The 15,636-nt window shown below is 34.7% G+C and overlaps 1 protein-coding gene across 3 annotated transcripts in view; it reads left to right on the top strand.

Moving 5' to 3' along the window:
• The window catches only part of LOC149791576 (large ribosomal subunit protein mL45-like), a 53,365-nt gene that overhangs the window by 18,705 nt on the left and 19,024 nt on the right, over window positions 1-15,636 (top strand). Inside the window, exons 1-4 of one of the 3 annotated variants that reach the window (XM_089970126.1) lie at window positions 3,364-3,409; window positions 7,279-7,338; window positions 8,726-8,854; window positions 13,845-13,977. In XM_089970126.1, the coding sequence (XP_089826252.1) occupies window positions 7,330-7,338; window positions 8,726-8,854; window positions 13,845-13,977 (271 nt within the window). In that variant the 5' untranslated portion in view covers window positions 3,364-3,409; window positions 7,279-7,329. Of the gene's footprint in view, window positions 1-3,348; window positions 3,410-7,278; window positions 7,339-8,725; window positions 8,855-13,844; window positions 13,978-15,636 lie in introns of those variants that run through there. The other 2 variants (XM_089970125.1, XM_089970127.1) reach the window with 2 other exon arrangements.

Genomic DNA, 15,636 nt, shown 5'->3' on the forward strand with positions numbered 1-15,636 from the left:
TGATTTATTTGTTTGTTTTATTTGTTTTGTCGGAATTCTATGGTCTGTTCACCCTCTCTGCTGCTTAAGAAGCTACTTAAATTTTTCTACATATAGTTTTGTAGAATTTTAAGTCGGAATTATTCCGCACCCGTTCAATTTAACTAGTGACCTCGCAAACGTTTATGTCAGAATAAGCGCAATTTGATCTATTTTGTCCTGTTCCTGTTTCATCAACAACACTCAGTATACAAATTTAATATATCTACACTTGCTACAGTTTCTTTTCAAATCGGGCATTAAATCTAAACGCATATGCTCTATGCCAGTCATGTACTAATCATACTAACTGTCCGTTCTAAACAGCATCGTGAATGATGTCCGCTCCTGTAGCTCGGTGAATTGGGTTAGCGTCAGTAAATGTACCTAAAAGAAACTAATTCGTTTCGCGCACGAAGCATTTCAACTCATATCGAATCGATATGGGGTACTCATATCGAATCGATATGGGGGTGGGGTTGCACATATTATTAAACACATTCTAAAACAGGGTGGTCTGTTTTCATCACATTTTTCGATGCCGCCATGATCTGTGGAGAGTCGATTTCTTTATTAAGAAGTGATCAGCTTCAGTATTGGGCCGTATTTTAGTTGCCTCACTTTGTTTTCCACGGCGTTAAAATATACGAAATCTTCCAAAACGGAGGACGAACATGGCGGATTACATTACACAGACCAGTCTTTATCATCAGCATTTATCGAATGAATGGCGTCGCGCTGCATATCAGTATGAATTATATTTAAATCGTCCGTGCACGAAAGAATTGGCTAATTTTGGCCACATTTCAAGAAGCTGACGTGAAAATTCTGTGAGAAACTGATGCGGATATCATTCGCTAAATAACACATGATTCTATTAATTACTTAACGGGATTCACTTCTAATTTAAACATTAAAAATATGAACTCATGGAGAGGAACTTTATATATTCTTTGCGACATAACTCGGACAGGTGAACGAAAGTAAATCATAATAGAGTTCTTAATGGCGACCACTCACATCCGAGGTTTCTTTCTCGATTTGACGGTGAAGGTCCAACATAATTCAGATTGTTATTCGCTTTTTACCGTATTTCCTTTCGGTCAACAACTTCGTTGGTACGGGCCTGATTGGCATGACTCATTCGCACTGCGGCATAAAGATTTCCAGAACTAGTTTGGAAACTTCGACCTGATTTGCAGAAGTACTTGGTAGTTTCACATCAGTGTGTGTGTGTGTGTGTGTGTGTTTAAAGATATAATAGAGTAATAGAGAGGAACAATTAAGATTTACTTGTAAACGTACGGATTATATTTATCTATGATAATGCTAACATTTTTACTGAAATAAATAGAATCGCCTAAATCTCTTCTCAGTTTTCATTTTGAAATAAAGTTGGTGTGAAGTAATACTTTTCGAAAATATAATTTGCTTACGTGCTTGAAATTTTTTTTACTTTAAAATAATGTTTTAAAAATGCCATTAAAAACAAAATTGTTTATTCTTAATGTGAAAATGCTCATTTATAACCGCTGGACCATATTTTATATTCACAACAACACGAGAATCTATCTGACAACAATTCTGACTTATTAATGGATACAAGGTATAAAGTATCACAGAAGAATAACACAAAGATATGGTAGGACCGCTCCGGTGGCCTAGTGGTAAGAACGTCCGCCTCGGATGCGAGAAGTCATGGGTTCAATACCCGGCCGAGTCATACCAAAGACTTACAAAAATGGTACTAACAGCTGCCTCGCTTGGCGCTCAGCATCAAGCGGTTAGTGTTAGGACTGGTTGGCCTGGAGTCAGGATAATGTGACTGGGTGTGACATCATGCTAAATGTCTGCGGCATGACGCCCTAGCGCTAGACATCACTATAAACTGTCACACTGCAGACATCATAGCGATATGACTGAAAAATTGTTAAAGCTACGTTAAAAATCCTAATCACACACACACACATATGGTAGAAATTTATATTTTTCGGTAACTATTTTTCCAGTTGTCCATTTTAATAATTTTGACATACGCGCTAAAACAGGCTTGACGCTCGATTCGGGCAGGGAAAAACGTTTGTATTACTCAAGTCTTATCCTTCATCTTGCCTTACAAGTGTCTAATTTTGTCGTCATAGGATTTTTCAAAATGAATCTAGGACAATCTTGTGAAATCATCTGAACATGTCATTGGGTATAAATATTTAGTTTTAAAACAATAAACAGCAGGTTAGGTCGAAGACATAATTCAAAAAGGATAAAACCTGAGTCAGCCACCTACTCGAATGAGTCAGATGGCAGTGTTTGATTTGCTGAATGCCATGGATTATGTTATCTCAAAATTTGTCAATACGGACTAGCTATTTCCAAATACAGTTTAGTAATTATTCAATTTTCATTCAAACTTGTTAAGTTTGGGCACTTTCTTAATTAATTTGAAACGACCTTATTAATACTAATGATAATAACTCGTATTTCATATGCAGTTTAGTTAAATGACTTTCTGACTTGCTACAAATACGAAGAAAGATGACTGAGCGAGGAATATTTGACTGCCACTTGTAACGTAGTTGTTCTATTTTACTGTGTCATTCATCAATTTATACAAAACATTTAAAGTAACTTATGCAGTCAAATCCGCGTTAACTTTAAGTTTTTACGTGATCTTGTAAACTGCCCTTTGTCTTTTTCAAATTCATTGTATCTGTAATGACAAAAAAATCAAATGAGTAGAAGGTGGACATTTAAACGTAAATTTTAGCATAACGAAAACAATGGTATTTGCAACTCATTGATAAATGTGGGCAGCACTTAGCAATCCCATGATAGAACATTAGCGAAGTAAATATAATTCTTATCCCAATAAATCCAAACATAGAACTACATGAACACCCCGAACACGTAGAATGATCCCAGAATCTCTGTCTGTCTCTTTCATATACACGCGCGCGCCCGTTCGCTCGCTCACTTTTCATGAAAGAATATACATTTCATTTTCACGAATCCCCACAGTCGTCATGCATGCACAGTTTGTTTTTAATTAGAGCTTAAAATTAGTTTCTTTGCAGTGGAGTTGGTTCGATATGCCAACAGATGATGTAACACAATAACAATAAAGTATTTCAATAATGCATCGACGTAATCTAAAAAGTGCTGAATAATTTAAATCAGACTTGAAGAAGGTGGAGGAAATCCCTCAACTTTTATTCTCAAAAATTATTCTATTTTTTGTAAAGTACATTTTCAAAGGCTATGTTTGAGACAGAACAAAGTCCACAAGGAAACAAATGATTCCGGTTTTGAGCAATATCCGGAGATAGCCTATCACACAAGTATTTCCAAAATGGCGACTTGCATGAAAGCAGTGAGGCTGTGTACATTAACTCGAGTAAATTTCTTAAGATCTTGATATTTCATATAGCTTAGACAAAATATTATGGAGCATTTACTGAGATTAACATACGGGGTGCTTGGAAACTCTTCACAGGCAATGCAAGACATTAATAGCACGAGCCAATTTTAATTATTTTGATATTAAAATCATATTATTTAAAAGATAACCAAAGAAAAACATGCAGACATGTAATGCTTTTACACATAAGCATTAAATGCGTATTTAATTAAAATAGTTAAATTTGTAGTTGTTATGAATTTAAAAAATAAATAACTAGGTCAACTTCGTACTCTTACTGCAATTATATATATTTTTGTGTGAAAAAGTACCAAACCCAGGAATTTTTTATTTATTTGTAGAGACATCAGAACCAAATTTTGCACATTGAAAAAATAATTGATCTGATCATGAAGTGCAATACCTTTTTAAATAATGGGCAAAAATGTATTTTCTTTATTTTTGTTTTTTTAATTAAAATTACAGCATTGTTTAATGTCTTTTCATAAGTTTGGTAAATGAGCTTAAGACCAAAATTAATTGTGATATAGACCTTTTTCAGGAAGTTGAATTTGGGTTTTTCCACTCCAATATTTAATGCATGCGCAATCAACTTAGGGCAACTGCTTCAAAAATAGACCTCAATAATGAACATGTAGCTTGTCTCTGACTTGGTAAACAGGAACAAAATACTGTAATATCACAAAGTCCATGTCACCTAGATTATGTGCCATATGCATGTGTGTGTTTTTTCTTTCTCTGTAGATTATATTTATTATCCCTAGAATATCTGATATCCAGAAATGTTTGATTGTAAGGTGACCTTGGGATGGTTCCCCGACCCATTGGTCAACCTATTACAGGGTTAGTAAAAAAAAAGAAAACTTGGGGCAACTTTTAAGCAATTGTCATTAACATGGTGTATGTTCGTGAAGAAAGTTTCAAACAAATTTGTAAAGGTTTGACAACTGTACACCCTTCACAGAAATAGTGTGTTTAAAAATCATGAGTGAATAGTTCAGTAACCTGCCTAAAAGAGAAAAGTAGATATGAGCACAAAAAGCATCAGAGAGGACCAGAACAGCGGACAGGATTTGTGGGCCCTAGGAACAATTATCCAGTAGGCCCCAATGAATCACAAATAGAAACAACGGTGGACCCCCTAACCATTATGGTCCCCGTAGTATGTCCTACCCTGCCTGCGGTCCTGGATAGGACTTACAAAGTTGGATGATCCATTTCTGAAAGGAAAGGGGTGGGTGGACGATTTTCCTATGTGACCAGAATTACAATTCGTATAAATCTACGTGTATTTAGACAACTCTTCAAGACTATATACTCGAGAAAACATGAGGACTTACAAATATCTTTGTTGCATATAATTAATTTCATAGTGGATGGATGCATACAGGTGAACACAGCATTATCAATGCCAGCGTAATCAGATCCCAAGCCCAATCGAAGAAGCCACACGAGTTACACATAACTGATAGTACTGTTGTAACAGTCCATTGCAAATGTATCGCAGGATGAGTTAACTCATCATTATTATCCATATTTGTTAAAGGAGTTGTCAAACTAAGGAGAGAGAGATTGAGAGTAAATTCCTTAGCCAATCCAATGTAGCATAAGCAGTTTTGGGATTCACATTCATTCCCATTTAATTTATTAACTAAATGGCAAATCTTTGAGGAATCTGCTTAATATGTGATGTGCCGCTTTAGTGTTCATTGTTTGCTGCTAATTAGACAAGTTCATCTTTTTTTAAAACCCAGGATGCCAATTTTTGATTTCCTGATATGAAGTATTAAAAAATTATTCATATCACAGATGAATGCTGATTTTTGGAGGTAAAATAGTTATCTTCACCCAAAAGGGGTGACCTTTGATTGTGATAACCTTTAATATTGCAAAACCTGTTGCAATTGTCACCTGATCATTAATATTATATGTTGTATAGTTGAGGGAGAAAAGTGTTCAGAATTGATTGCCAGAATCACCAAAGGTGATCAGAATCTTTAGATGGTGATTTATTTAAAATAAAACGATAAATTTTAGATGTTCATGTTTCATTCAACTTTCAGCCAGGTTTGAAGCTGAGTCAGGTCTCGTGCCACATGTGAGAAAGCTTGCCAGCATCTTCCCATTGGTTGATTTTTCTTCCTGGGTTCTTTCTCAACCATATATAATGGCCACAATGATATGCTAATTGTGTACTGAGAAATGGTTTTAAACCCAGTGCCAAGTTGATGATGGCTAATAGTGTAATATATTTTTATGATTGTATTATTGAGCTGTTTGTGCTCTGAAGGAAGAAACTTGCAGAAATACACAATTTAGTTTTAACAAATTAATTATAAATTATAAATTAGAAAGAAAATATTTTGTAAAAAAATGTAGTAACTTAATGGGTAAAAATACTTGTTAAATTAAGAGCAAGATCTGGGACAGAGAATTTAACTGCAACTCTTGAACATAAACCAGGTACTTAAACTTGTAACTATTTTTCTTTAGTGGGAGTTGGGGGTACTTGAGTGCATGAATGTACTTTTAATTCAGTAATGTAAGCCTCCATAGAGAAGCTGGTAGTGTGTGGCATTTGATGATTATAAAAATGTGTTGTAGCTGAAACAAATGAGAATATTTTCATCCCATTGAAAATATGTATGTCCGACAGATTTTGAAGACTTGGGGATGCTGACCGCTAGATTTTTAAATCATGGGGACACAGTGTCACCAGTTCTTGGGATCCTAAATGTAACACTTTATTGTATTGTAATTTAACACAGTTGTTAATCAAGTGAATTACAAGTGTGGAATAATTTACTAGAAGGAGCTTAATCAGAAAATGTGTCAAATAAATTGTATTTTTAAAGTTGCTGTCAATCAAGTGAAGTACATGTGTGGAATAATTGTCTAGGTGTTTAGTCAGAAAATGTGTCAAATAAATTGTATTGTAATTTAACGTTGTTGTGAATCAAGTGAATTAAAATTGTGGAATAATTATCTACAGGTTTAATCACAAACTGTGTCATAAATTGAGAAAGTAAAGGCAAATTGAGGTTTGAATTTTACGTAATCAACTTTAATGTTCAGAGATCATGTGATGAAGGAGCTGCCTAACTTTTTCTGTGGCTTAATCAGGTAGTCATTTTACTAACCATCTCAATCTCAGTTTAACTCCATCAGAGTGTTTCACTTTCTCGGTTGGGAACTATGAGGTTGTTTTTTGACTGAACTTTAAGCAGGCATTTAGGATTTATGGTTTTAAAAATCAAATCCTGCCTCCTCCTGAAATAGTTTTGTTTTATTCTAAGGAAAAATTGAGGATTTCCTTCAATTTGAAGAATTCCACATCTGGTATTCCCCAGGTCTGCAATTTTAATAGAAAAAAATTGTCAGCCCTTGTATTAAATCTACCATAAGCAGGATGATACAGAATTACATTTGGATGAAACGTTTTCAAACATTTAGTGAAAATGAGGCCAGATTTTTGTTTAAAGAGTTGTAAAAATGTTATTGTGCCATTAATCTGGGGGAAAAAACGTTGTACCTGAAATATCTGGATGTCTAATTTTTTCACCCTGCCTCATGATTTTAGATGGAATTTGATAGATTTGCTCTGTCTCTCTGAAAACAAAGGATGTCAGAAACATGATTGTACACTGTGTCCAGTTCCTATATTTTAGGCCAAAACTCCACAAATATTATTGTTTACAAATGACAGAACGACTGTTTACAAAAATATCAGTGAGTGGGAAGAATGATTTGAATGTCGACCAACTCAATGAAAACCCCATAAATATTAGTTTTATTTTGCAAGATCTCTAAATTACATCTGTCCTGTTTCTTTCCATTTCTCACAGTGTGGTTAGGGAGAGCTTCAAGGATTGCTCAAGAGTAAAGGTTGGCATGAAATGTATATGGTAAGCAACTACTCTGCAACTGGACAATTGATATATATGTCTGGTAAGAAATTGATGTAAATATTTTCCAAACCACCTGATTTATTTAAACTGGTTTAAAAGAATAGGAATTTTTAGACTTGTTTTCACAATACATGTATTATGCTCACAAGACACCTGCTCAGATTCCTTTTAGTTTTTGAAAAGATGGAATACACTGATCAGCACGTTGCATTTTCTTTTTCATCCCAAAACTTGTATTACTCGTAAAAGTTGCTGTTATTTCATGTCTCAACATTTATAGAGCATGAAAAATTTTGTGGAAAGTAATTAACGATGCTGTATTGATTTTACTTAGAATAATTAGGCTAGTGTTGAACTTTATCGCTGTAAATGAGTGAGCGTGACTACAAACATAGATCAGTATATTGTTCAGCTGGGAAAATGGGATAGGAAACATTCTGAAAATGTGAATAAAAGGCACTTGAATGAAAGAACAGTTGCAAGAAAATTATGATAAAAGCCATAAACAAGAATTTCAGGACAACTCAATAAGTTATGCATCTCCCTGCAATGCTGTTGTTCTATTGGGTTTAATTTCATTTCTGAGCTCAAGAAAGGCAATACCTGGTGGTCAGTATAACTTGTGGATCCCAGTAAAAACCAGTGACCCACAGGAAGCTTCTGGCAAGCTTTCTCACATACCCATATTGGTCAAGATGACAGTGACCGGGAAAGGCGAGCAGTTTAGACCACTTGGCCACCCGTAGCCTCTCTTCCAGTACTGTGTCATTTTATGTGTGTAGTGGTAGAAAACCAAATTACCTTTAAACTTTACTGAATATAGATAAGCATATGTTTTTGATACAGACCAGCACTTCAAAAATTATACTAAATTTCTCCCCCCCACCACCTTCTAGCGCTGCCTCCATTGGCATCAGCAACAAATATTAAAAATTTTTACACATCTATAGATCTTTCTCATATATCCCTTTGAATGTTTGAAATTTTTATTAAATTATGTCGGATGACTTGGAAAACATGACAAATAATAATCGCATAATCTAAGCCATTTTCTTGTAAAAAGTGTGAAACTATACTAGTAGGGTGAGGGATGGGGGTGGGGTACAGGTTTGGCACCTGGGTCAAAATGTCAAGACTGTTTCCATCCTCATCCTATAATCATGTTCTATTTATATATCTACTGAGCATGAAAAGACCAGTTTAGTTACAAATGACTTTGGCCATGGGTCTGTCCATTCCCCCTTGGGATACAAAATTGATACCGATCCTCTCCCCCCTTGCGGTACAGATTTGGATGTAGGTGTAACAATACAGATACATATTTGGACATGTATTTTATAAATATAATCTAGTTTTAATCTTGTTTTCATTTTTTTTTTTTCAGGGAACACATTGCATGGGTGGGATACCCCATGTGAACCATGCATGTGCCCCCTTGATTCTCCAGCAGCAATCTATGAAGAAACATTGGACAATCAGATGGCGAAAAGAGAGAGCCAACAAGTTCTACAAGGTACAGATCTTATTTTAATTTGATTTCATGGTATTTCAGATAATTTGATTTGATATCATGTAACATTGTGAAAATTGTCTTTTTGTGAAATTGAATCATATTAATCATTAAAATTTGTCTTGAAAATGTGTTTCACTTGTCATTCAGCTGATGAAAATGGGTCTTTGAACACTATGTCAGATGCTTGCATGTTTATTTGATCTCTGAAAAATATTTTTTATGACATAAATATTGCTTAAATGTTAATATTATGAATTTGCTCAACGTGTAAGAGACACTCCGTTGTTTTTGTCTGTGTGTAAAAGTGCAAGTCAAAATTCACTGTTTCAATGGAGATCAAGAGTACAGTGTAAAAGTGCGAATTGAAATTCTGTTTTTATGGAGATCAAGATTTCAACAGTTCATACCATTTGTAATGGAAGCCGCTGTGCAAGCTCACAGTAGTCATGCTGCACTGACATCTTGTGAAAAATGTTACATTTTCTTTCAGAAATATGTAGCTGGAGATGATATTCAAACTGAAAAGTTGTGAAATGATGCAAAGTAAATGTACCCAATAATTAGTGCACACAAATTCCCATAAAGGATTCCAAAGACTGTGCAAATTTTAAAGAGAGCATTACATTTTAAATTTGTACAACCTTGAATTTTATGGGTAGCCTTTAAAAGTTCTTAAATTCATCCTTGGCTTGAAAACTCCGTGATGTTTAACAAATGAAAACTTCCTTCCAGTAAAATAATTATCTTTGAAACAGTTTAAATTTATTAAATAAAATCTGAATGTTTTGTATGAAATGAAGAATAACTTACACTGGTGGTCAAAATAAAATGCACAGAGTACTAGCATTACATGGTTAACACTATATCTACACTTTTAATTGGCTCTCACATTGTACATACATTACTCTTTCTAAGCTGCAGAGTGCTGTTCAGTTTTGTTGAGGAAAATAAATTCAGACGTGATGGAAGTGGTCAAGTATTTTTCTGATTAAAAGTACAAATGACCGATGTGAATGGATGAGAAGTGGATGTCTGACTGCAGTTTGGTCAGAGAAGTAAATTGCGATGGGTACAAGGCATACTGTGTGAGTTGTCATAAAAATAACAAGTTATGGATGAAAATGCTGAAACTGCATTCAGGAAGTGAGAAGCGTAAACACTTGCGAAATCTCTGGAATCAAACTTTCAGAAATTTCTTCATTGTGAAAAAAAAATCTTATTCAGTGTTAGCAGAAATGGTAAGCTCGAATATGGCTGAGTGTAGAATGGAAACAATCCTCCAATGAGTTTAAGTGACTGTGTACATTTAACCCCATCCCTTCCACTAGCCTGCCCTTGTATCTCTTCCAGTGGCAATCAAGGTATTGTTGAAATAAATTGATGTATTGAAAGCGGAAATTTTGCGGACAATTTAAACATTGTGAAGCATAACTCTTATAAATCAAATGAAAACAACAGATAGCTATTTAAGAGAAAGACTTAATTTAGGTATGTTGAAGTGTTAAAAACATGCAGAAACACATCAGTAAAATTATGAGATTAATCTGTTAAAAGGGGGCCTTAAAAATGGGTAATAAGGACCCAAAAAGTCATTAAAAAAAATTAAATTTCAGTTTGAAATTTCTCTATGAACCATGTGACAAGAATGAATTAACCATATTACAGAAATGAATTTACAAACTATGGACTTCAAAAGTGAAGTGGCAGCAAAACAATATTTCAGTTCCAGTATTCTGTTATTGAAAAAGAAATGTTTCTGTACAGGACAACTGTGCCTACTAACTTTACCGCATTGGGTGAACTGATTTCAAATGAGAAATATCCCATTGTGGGTTGGGGTTGTAGGATAGGATCAGTTTGGCCTCACAGCATGTGATAAAATATAAATGAGTGTAGGCAGCCTGTTGGCTGTGGGTTACAACCTGTGGCAAAGGAGGAAATGATTCTTTAATAGAGTAAATGGGAGACCCATGAGTGGCTCCCCAGTGTAACACACTACTTCAACTTCTGCTTCTTATCAGACAGTTAGTCCAGATGGGTCCGGTTTCAACACATCAGCTTGCCACTCTGAGACCTAGGAGTTTTTTTAAAATTCACTTACTCGTCTAACTTTACCTTTCTCCTAGTATCGCTTTTGATACTTCTGTTTCCCCATATTTTTTTTCAACTTTTATATTTTTTTCTCAGAAGAATTCCCAGAAGGCAGTGGCTTAATGGGTCAATCTGGAGGCATCTTTACCTACTGAGTATACCACTTTTGTATACCTGGCACTTGATAAGTGTCCCTTTGTTGGATTCCTTGGTGGGTGGGTGAACATTGGTGATGACTATACAACGAATCATAATGCAGAATAAAAAATTAAATAAAATCAAATTAAATGAAAAGAGTATTTGTCAGAATTGGACAATGAATCATGCGGCATGGATTCGTTCCTGTGCTTTATGGTCATTCAGCTAAAAGATGCATCAAAAGGGCTTGTATACTATCACTATTTATAGCATAAAAAAAGACTATACTTGGTCTTGTCAGTAGTTCTAAAAGTGTGAAAAATATGAAATTGTGTATCTAGCTTGTGGAGTGAGTGAAGAGGATAGTCCTAAAATATCAAGAAAATTAAGGTATTCCATGATATAACAGTAACCTTATTTACTCACTCGTCACTGAATTCATCCATAGGTGTGAGTCATTGTTGTGACTTGCCATTCATCAGATTTGTATCAAACTGGCCGTACACAAAAAAAACAACCATCATATTTGCCTTCAAAGCACCAACACTGCTTAAGGTAGTACAACCTGAATATTTGCTGGGCACAGTTGAGGTATACGAACCAAGTCCATTTTGATCTTTCAATTGTCAGAGGTGCTGTCACCATGAAGATGGATACTACAGAAGCCCTGTGTGCAGACAGTGTGGCACCTCATCACTTTGGGAACCCAAGTGAACGGCCGCTCCACATTAAATAAACTGTGGAAAAGAGCATCACGCCAACTCAAAGGACTGCAAAACCTGGAAACAGGAGAAGGAAATTCAGAGCATGAAATACACCTCAAATATCCCTTTTCAATGGGGCCAAAATTATGGTAGACTCTAGAACCTTCTTACATAGCCCAAACTTCATAAATATAATAAGGACCAGTCAAAAGATAACAAAGGATGCACAGACCCAAACAAGTCTACCTGATGCAGCAACATTTTCAAATATTCCTCATTATAAGCCTCAGAAATACACAATCTCCACACAGACAACATTCACCAGTGCACCAACACCAAAATCACCAAACAACAAAACGAAACCAAACCCTATCAGTTAGGATAAGAGGTCCGCTGAATAATAGACTTGGCAACTTTGTGGTCTTGGATGCAGAAGACACTGATCTGTATACTCAAGGGTCCTTTATATAAATTGTTCTGTATAGTTAATTTGTTTTATGTGTTGACGTTTGTCCATGATTATATGTTATATGTATTTAATTTGTATTGTGTTGTCAACCTTTGTACATAAATGATGGTAGGAGTTGGGCCTGCATGTGTAGTATCATGTTGCATAAACATGTTTTCCTAGGTTTGAGTTCAAGAAACAGTTTTGATTCTGACCTTAGAATTTTCTAGCAGTGAATTCTGTTTGCACTTTAATGGATATTTCTGTTAAGATGAGATCACCAAGATCTATAGAAGATTTTTATAACTTAGAATGTTCTGGAAATTAACTTTTGACCCTCATCCTGGTTCTTGAATTGTTTCTTAGGTTTTTACATTAAGCTTGATTCTATAAGAGATTCCCTTGTTTCTATCTTAACATTCAAAGTGGAATCAGTCTTATTTTTGTGTTCAGTTTTCATTTCAGATGATTAATTTATTTAAATTATTCACTGGAATTACAAAGTGCTTATGAATTATTTCAAGGACAGTTTGGATTATATGATTGTAATACATCAAGACTGGCACATTAGCACATTTGCAACTACTGGCATATGAGCTTGTTCAAAACTGGAATTCATTCTGAATACCACTGGAATTCATTCAGAATACTCTCTACATTTGGACTTGATAGAATTATTGGGTCTATCTGGGATTTAATTTACAATGGTATAAATTATTTTTTAAATTGTCACTTTGGCCACTAAAGAAATAAATTGTTTGTTGAATTTTACAAAACGTTTTAGCTTTTGCTCTTTTCTGTCACCTACTTAATTTAAGACCATCGAGTTATAACAGAAAATACAGTTGTCAATGCTTTGCACTGGTCTTACAAAATGTAAATGTCTTGCATGGCTTGGTTCAGATAAGTTTGCTATTGTGAGTATGAAGAAAATTATGTATATGCCATTTTTCAAGACTGCATAAATTTTATGCAAAGAAAAGTATGTAAATGGCATTTTTCAAGACTGCATACATTTTATGCAAAGAAAAGTATGTAACACTTGTTATAATTGAAGAAGATTGCTTATTGTTCAGTAACACTTTCAAAACATTTATCAGTCTGTGAATTTTAAATTTATATAATTATATTTTATGTGTTGGTTCTGTTATGATGATAATAAATGTGTCATTTATTTAAATTACAGTTTAGGAGAAATCAGATTTAGTCATGTTAAGTGTGAGTTGAAGTTTCACCTTTAGTCAAGTGAAAGATTGACTCATAAGAGAAAAGGTTTCTTACTGGAGATATTTGGGTCTCTCTGGATACTCCAGAAAAAATGACCACCTTAATGTGGCTGTGGAATTGCTAAACATGGCAGAAAAACCCCAAATGAACAAAAACCATAAAAATCTGACAGCACAATGAAATTTAAATATTACTGAGAAATACACTATAGATGTGTATTGTAATTTAATCAAAGGGAAGCAACTGGGACTGTGCTGTTTATTATTTTGAAAACTTGGTGCAAATCAAAAACAGGCATTGATTATGATTCAGAAACACAGAAGTTATGCTGCTGTTGTTTTTGTTCTTATTATTATTGATGATGGTGATGTTTTATTTTCAGGTTAATCTGCCTGATTTTGATGAAATAAGGGAAAGGGATACATTTACCCCAGATGAAAGGAGAATATGGATGAAGAAGGAAGGCATTTGCCAACCAAGGACTTTTACACGACCCATGTACATCAGTAATACCAGTAAGCAATTTTTTAATCATGATTTCAACTTATAAGTATAGCTGTTGCTTCAAAACACAGGTCGTAAATATGGTAAGTATATACAATCTGGATTGCCCCCACTACATTCTTGCTGGTGAAGAGTGATATACAGTGTAGTTTAGTGACACACAGGTAAGGTTTGGGCAGTTCATGTACTTCACTCAGCAGATTATTATTGCACTTGTCATTACAGACCTGAATTGGGGTCTTCCTGGCCAGTTGGTGCATTACTTTGCTTTAGTCCATTGTTGAAGGGCTCAAAAACAGGTGATAACCCAACCTACTCATAAATCTGTCATGCATTATATGGACTCTACAGTACGGGCCTGAGTTCACCATGTCATATAATTAGGTGATAACTACACAAGTGCAAGATGGCCAATATACTCCTTGTGTAAACACACAGACTTGTAATATTTCTTTGTAATGCCTTTGACATTACTATATTTATTTGCTTAAAAGATGAGTACAAATGCAAACTACACAGACTCAGATATGCAATCACATAATGCACTGCCAGATCTGGATCTATGCAATTTGTTAGGAGTGATCATCAGAACAAACAACATAGACCCTGATCTGTAGGCACATCTAGTACTAATATTAGTACCCCAACTCCTGTCTCGTGGACGGGGTACTAGCATGAGCATATACGTGTCGATGGAGCAAGCCGGGTGTGAATCACACCCAGTGCTCTTTTAGCCTAATATCAACAATTTGAACATATTCCTTGCATATAATGCAATAAATTGAGTAGTCCTCATGTTTAATACTGGATGTATCGCAAATAATTGTAGAAATAGTTGTAAAATCTTGTTTAACTTTTTTATCCAATATTTTCATTTAGATTGTCCACCATATTAGCTCAAATAATGATTACTTCCGTTCTCAGCCTCATTTGTTTGTGTACCATATAAGAACATTGAGGCCTTATTTGGAAAAGTAAACAAATTGTAGTAAAAATATGGCACAGTTTCAGTCAGAAATTCTGCGCATTAAAAGTTATCTGTTATGGCGGTCATGGTAAGGTTAGTGTAACCATGCCAATTTTTATTATTGTGTAAGGGCTTAATAAATTCAAAATAAGCCAAACTTGTTTCACAACATGATTATACTTATGTAGTAGATTTCTACACTGTTTGTTTTTCTGACTTTACTGATGATTTGTTTTGCTCCATTACTTGATATGGGATCAGTTTGTAGCCTCAGCCTTCATCAAATCAAGTTGAAGCTATGACATCGTAGCTATAGACACATCATGCTACAGTGGATCAGGATCTATGGTGTTTGTAGATGGACTTGACTTATAAGTGAGTGTGTATGGTAAGCGATGCATAAAGCCTTGAACTTGTGATTTTGCATTAATATTTATGAAACATGTTGAATACTTGAGACACAGTTTGCAAGTTGTTGAACTCAAGGGGGTTCTGCATAGAATGTTATGCACAATTTCTAAACTCAGGAGTTCTGCAAATAATGTTATTCACAAAATGCAACTTACTGAACTCAACGGAATTCTGCATTTATAGGTTACTGCATTTGTATGGGAAAATATGAACGAGTTTTGGGATGGATTTAGCTTATTAAATCTCATGTATTTCATGTGGAATTGTCACATACAAATCCAGTCAATAATCA

Source organism: Sinohyriopsis cumingii, chromosome 9, assembly GCF_028554795.1.
Source record: "Sinohyriopsis cumingii isolate HCF-2022 chromosome 9, ASM2855479v2, whole genome shotgun sequence".
NCBI classification, from domain to species: domain Eukaryota; kingdom Metazoa; phylum Mollusca; class Bivalvia; order Unionida; family Unionidae; genus Sinohyriopsis; species Sinohyriopsis cumingii.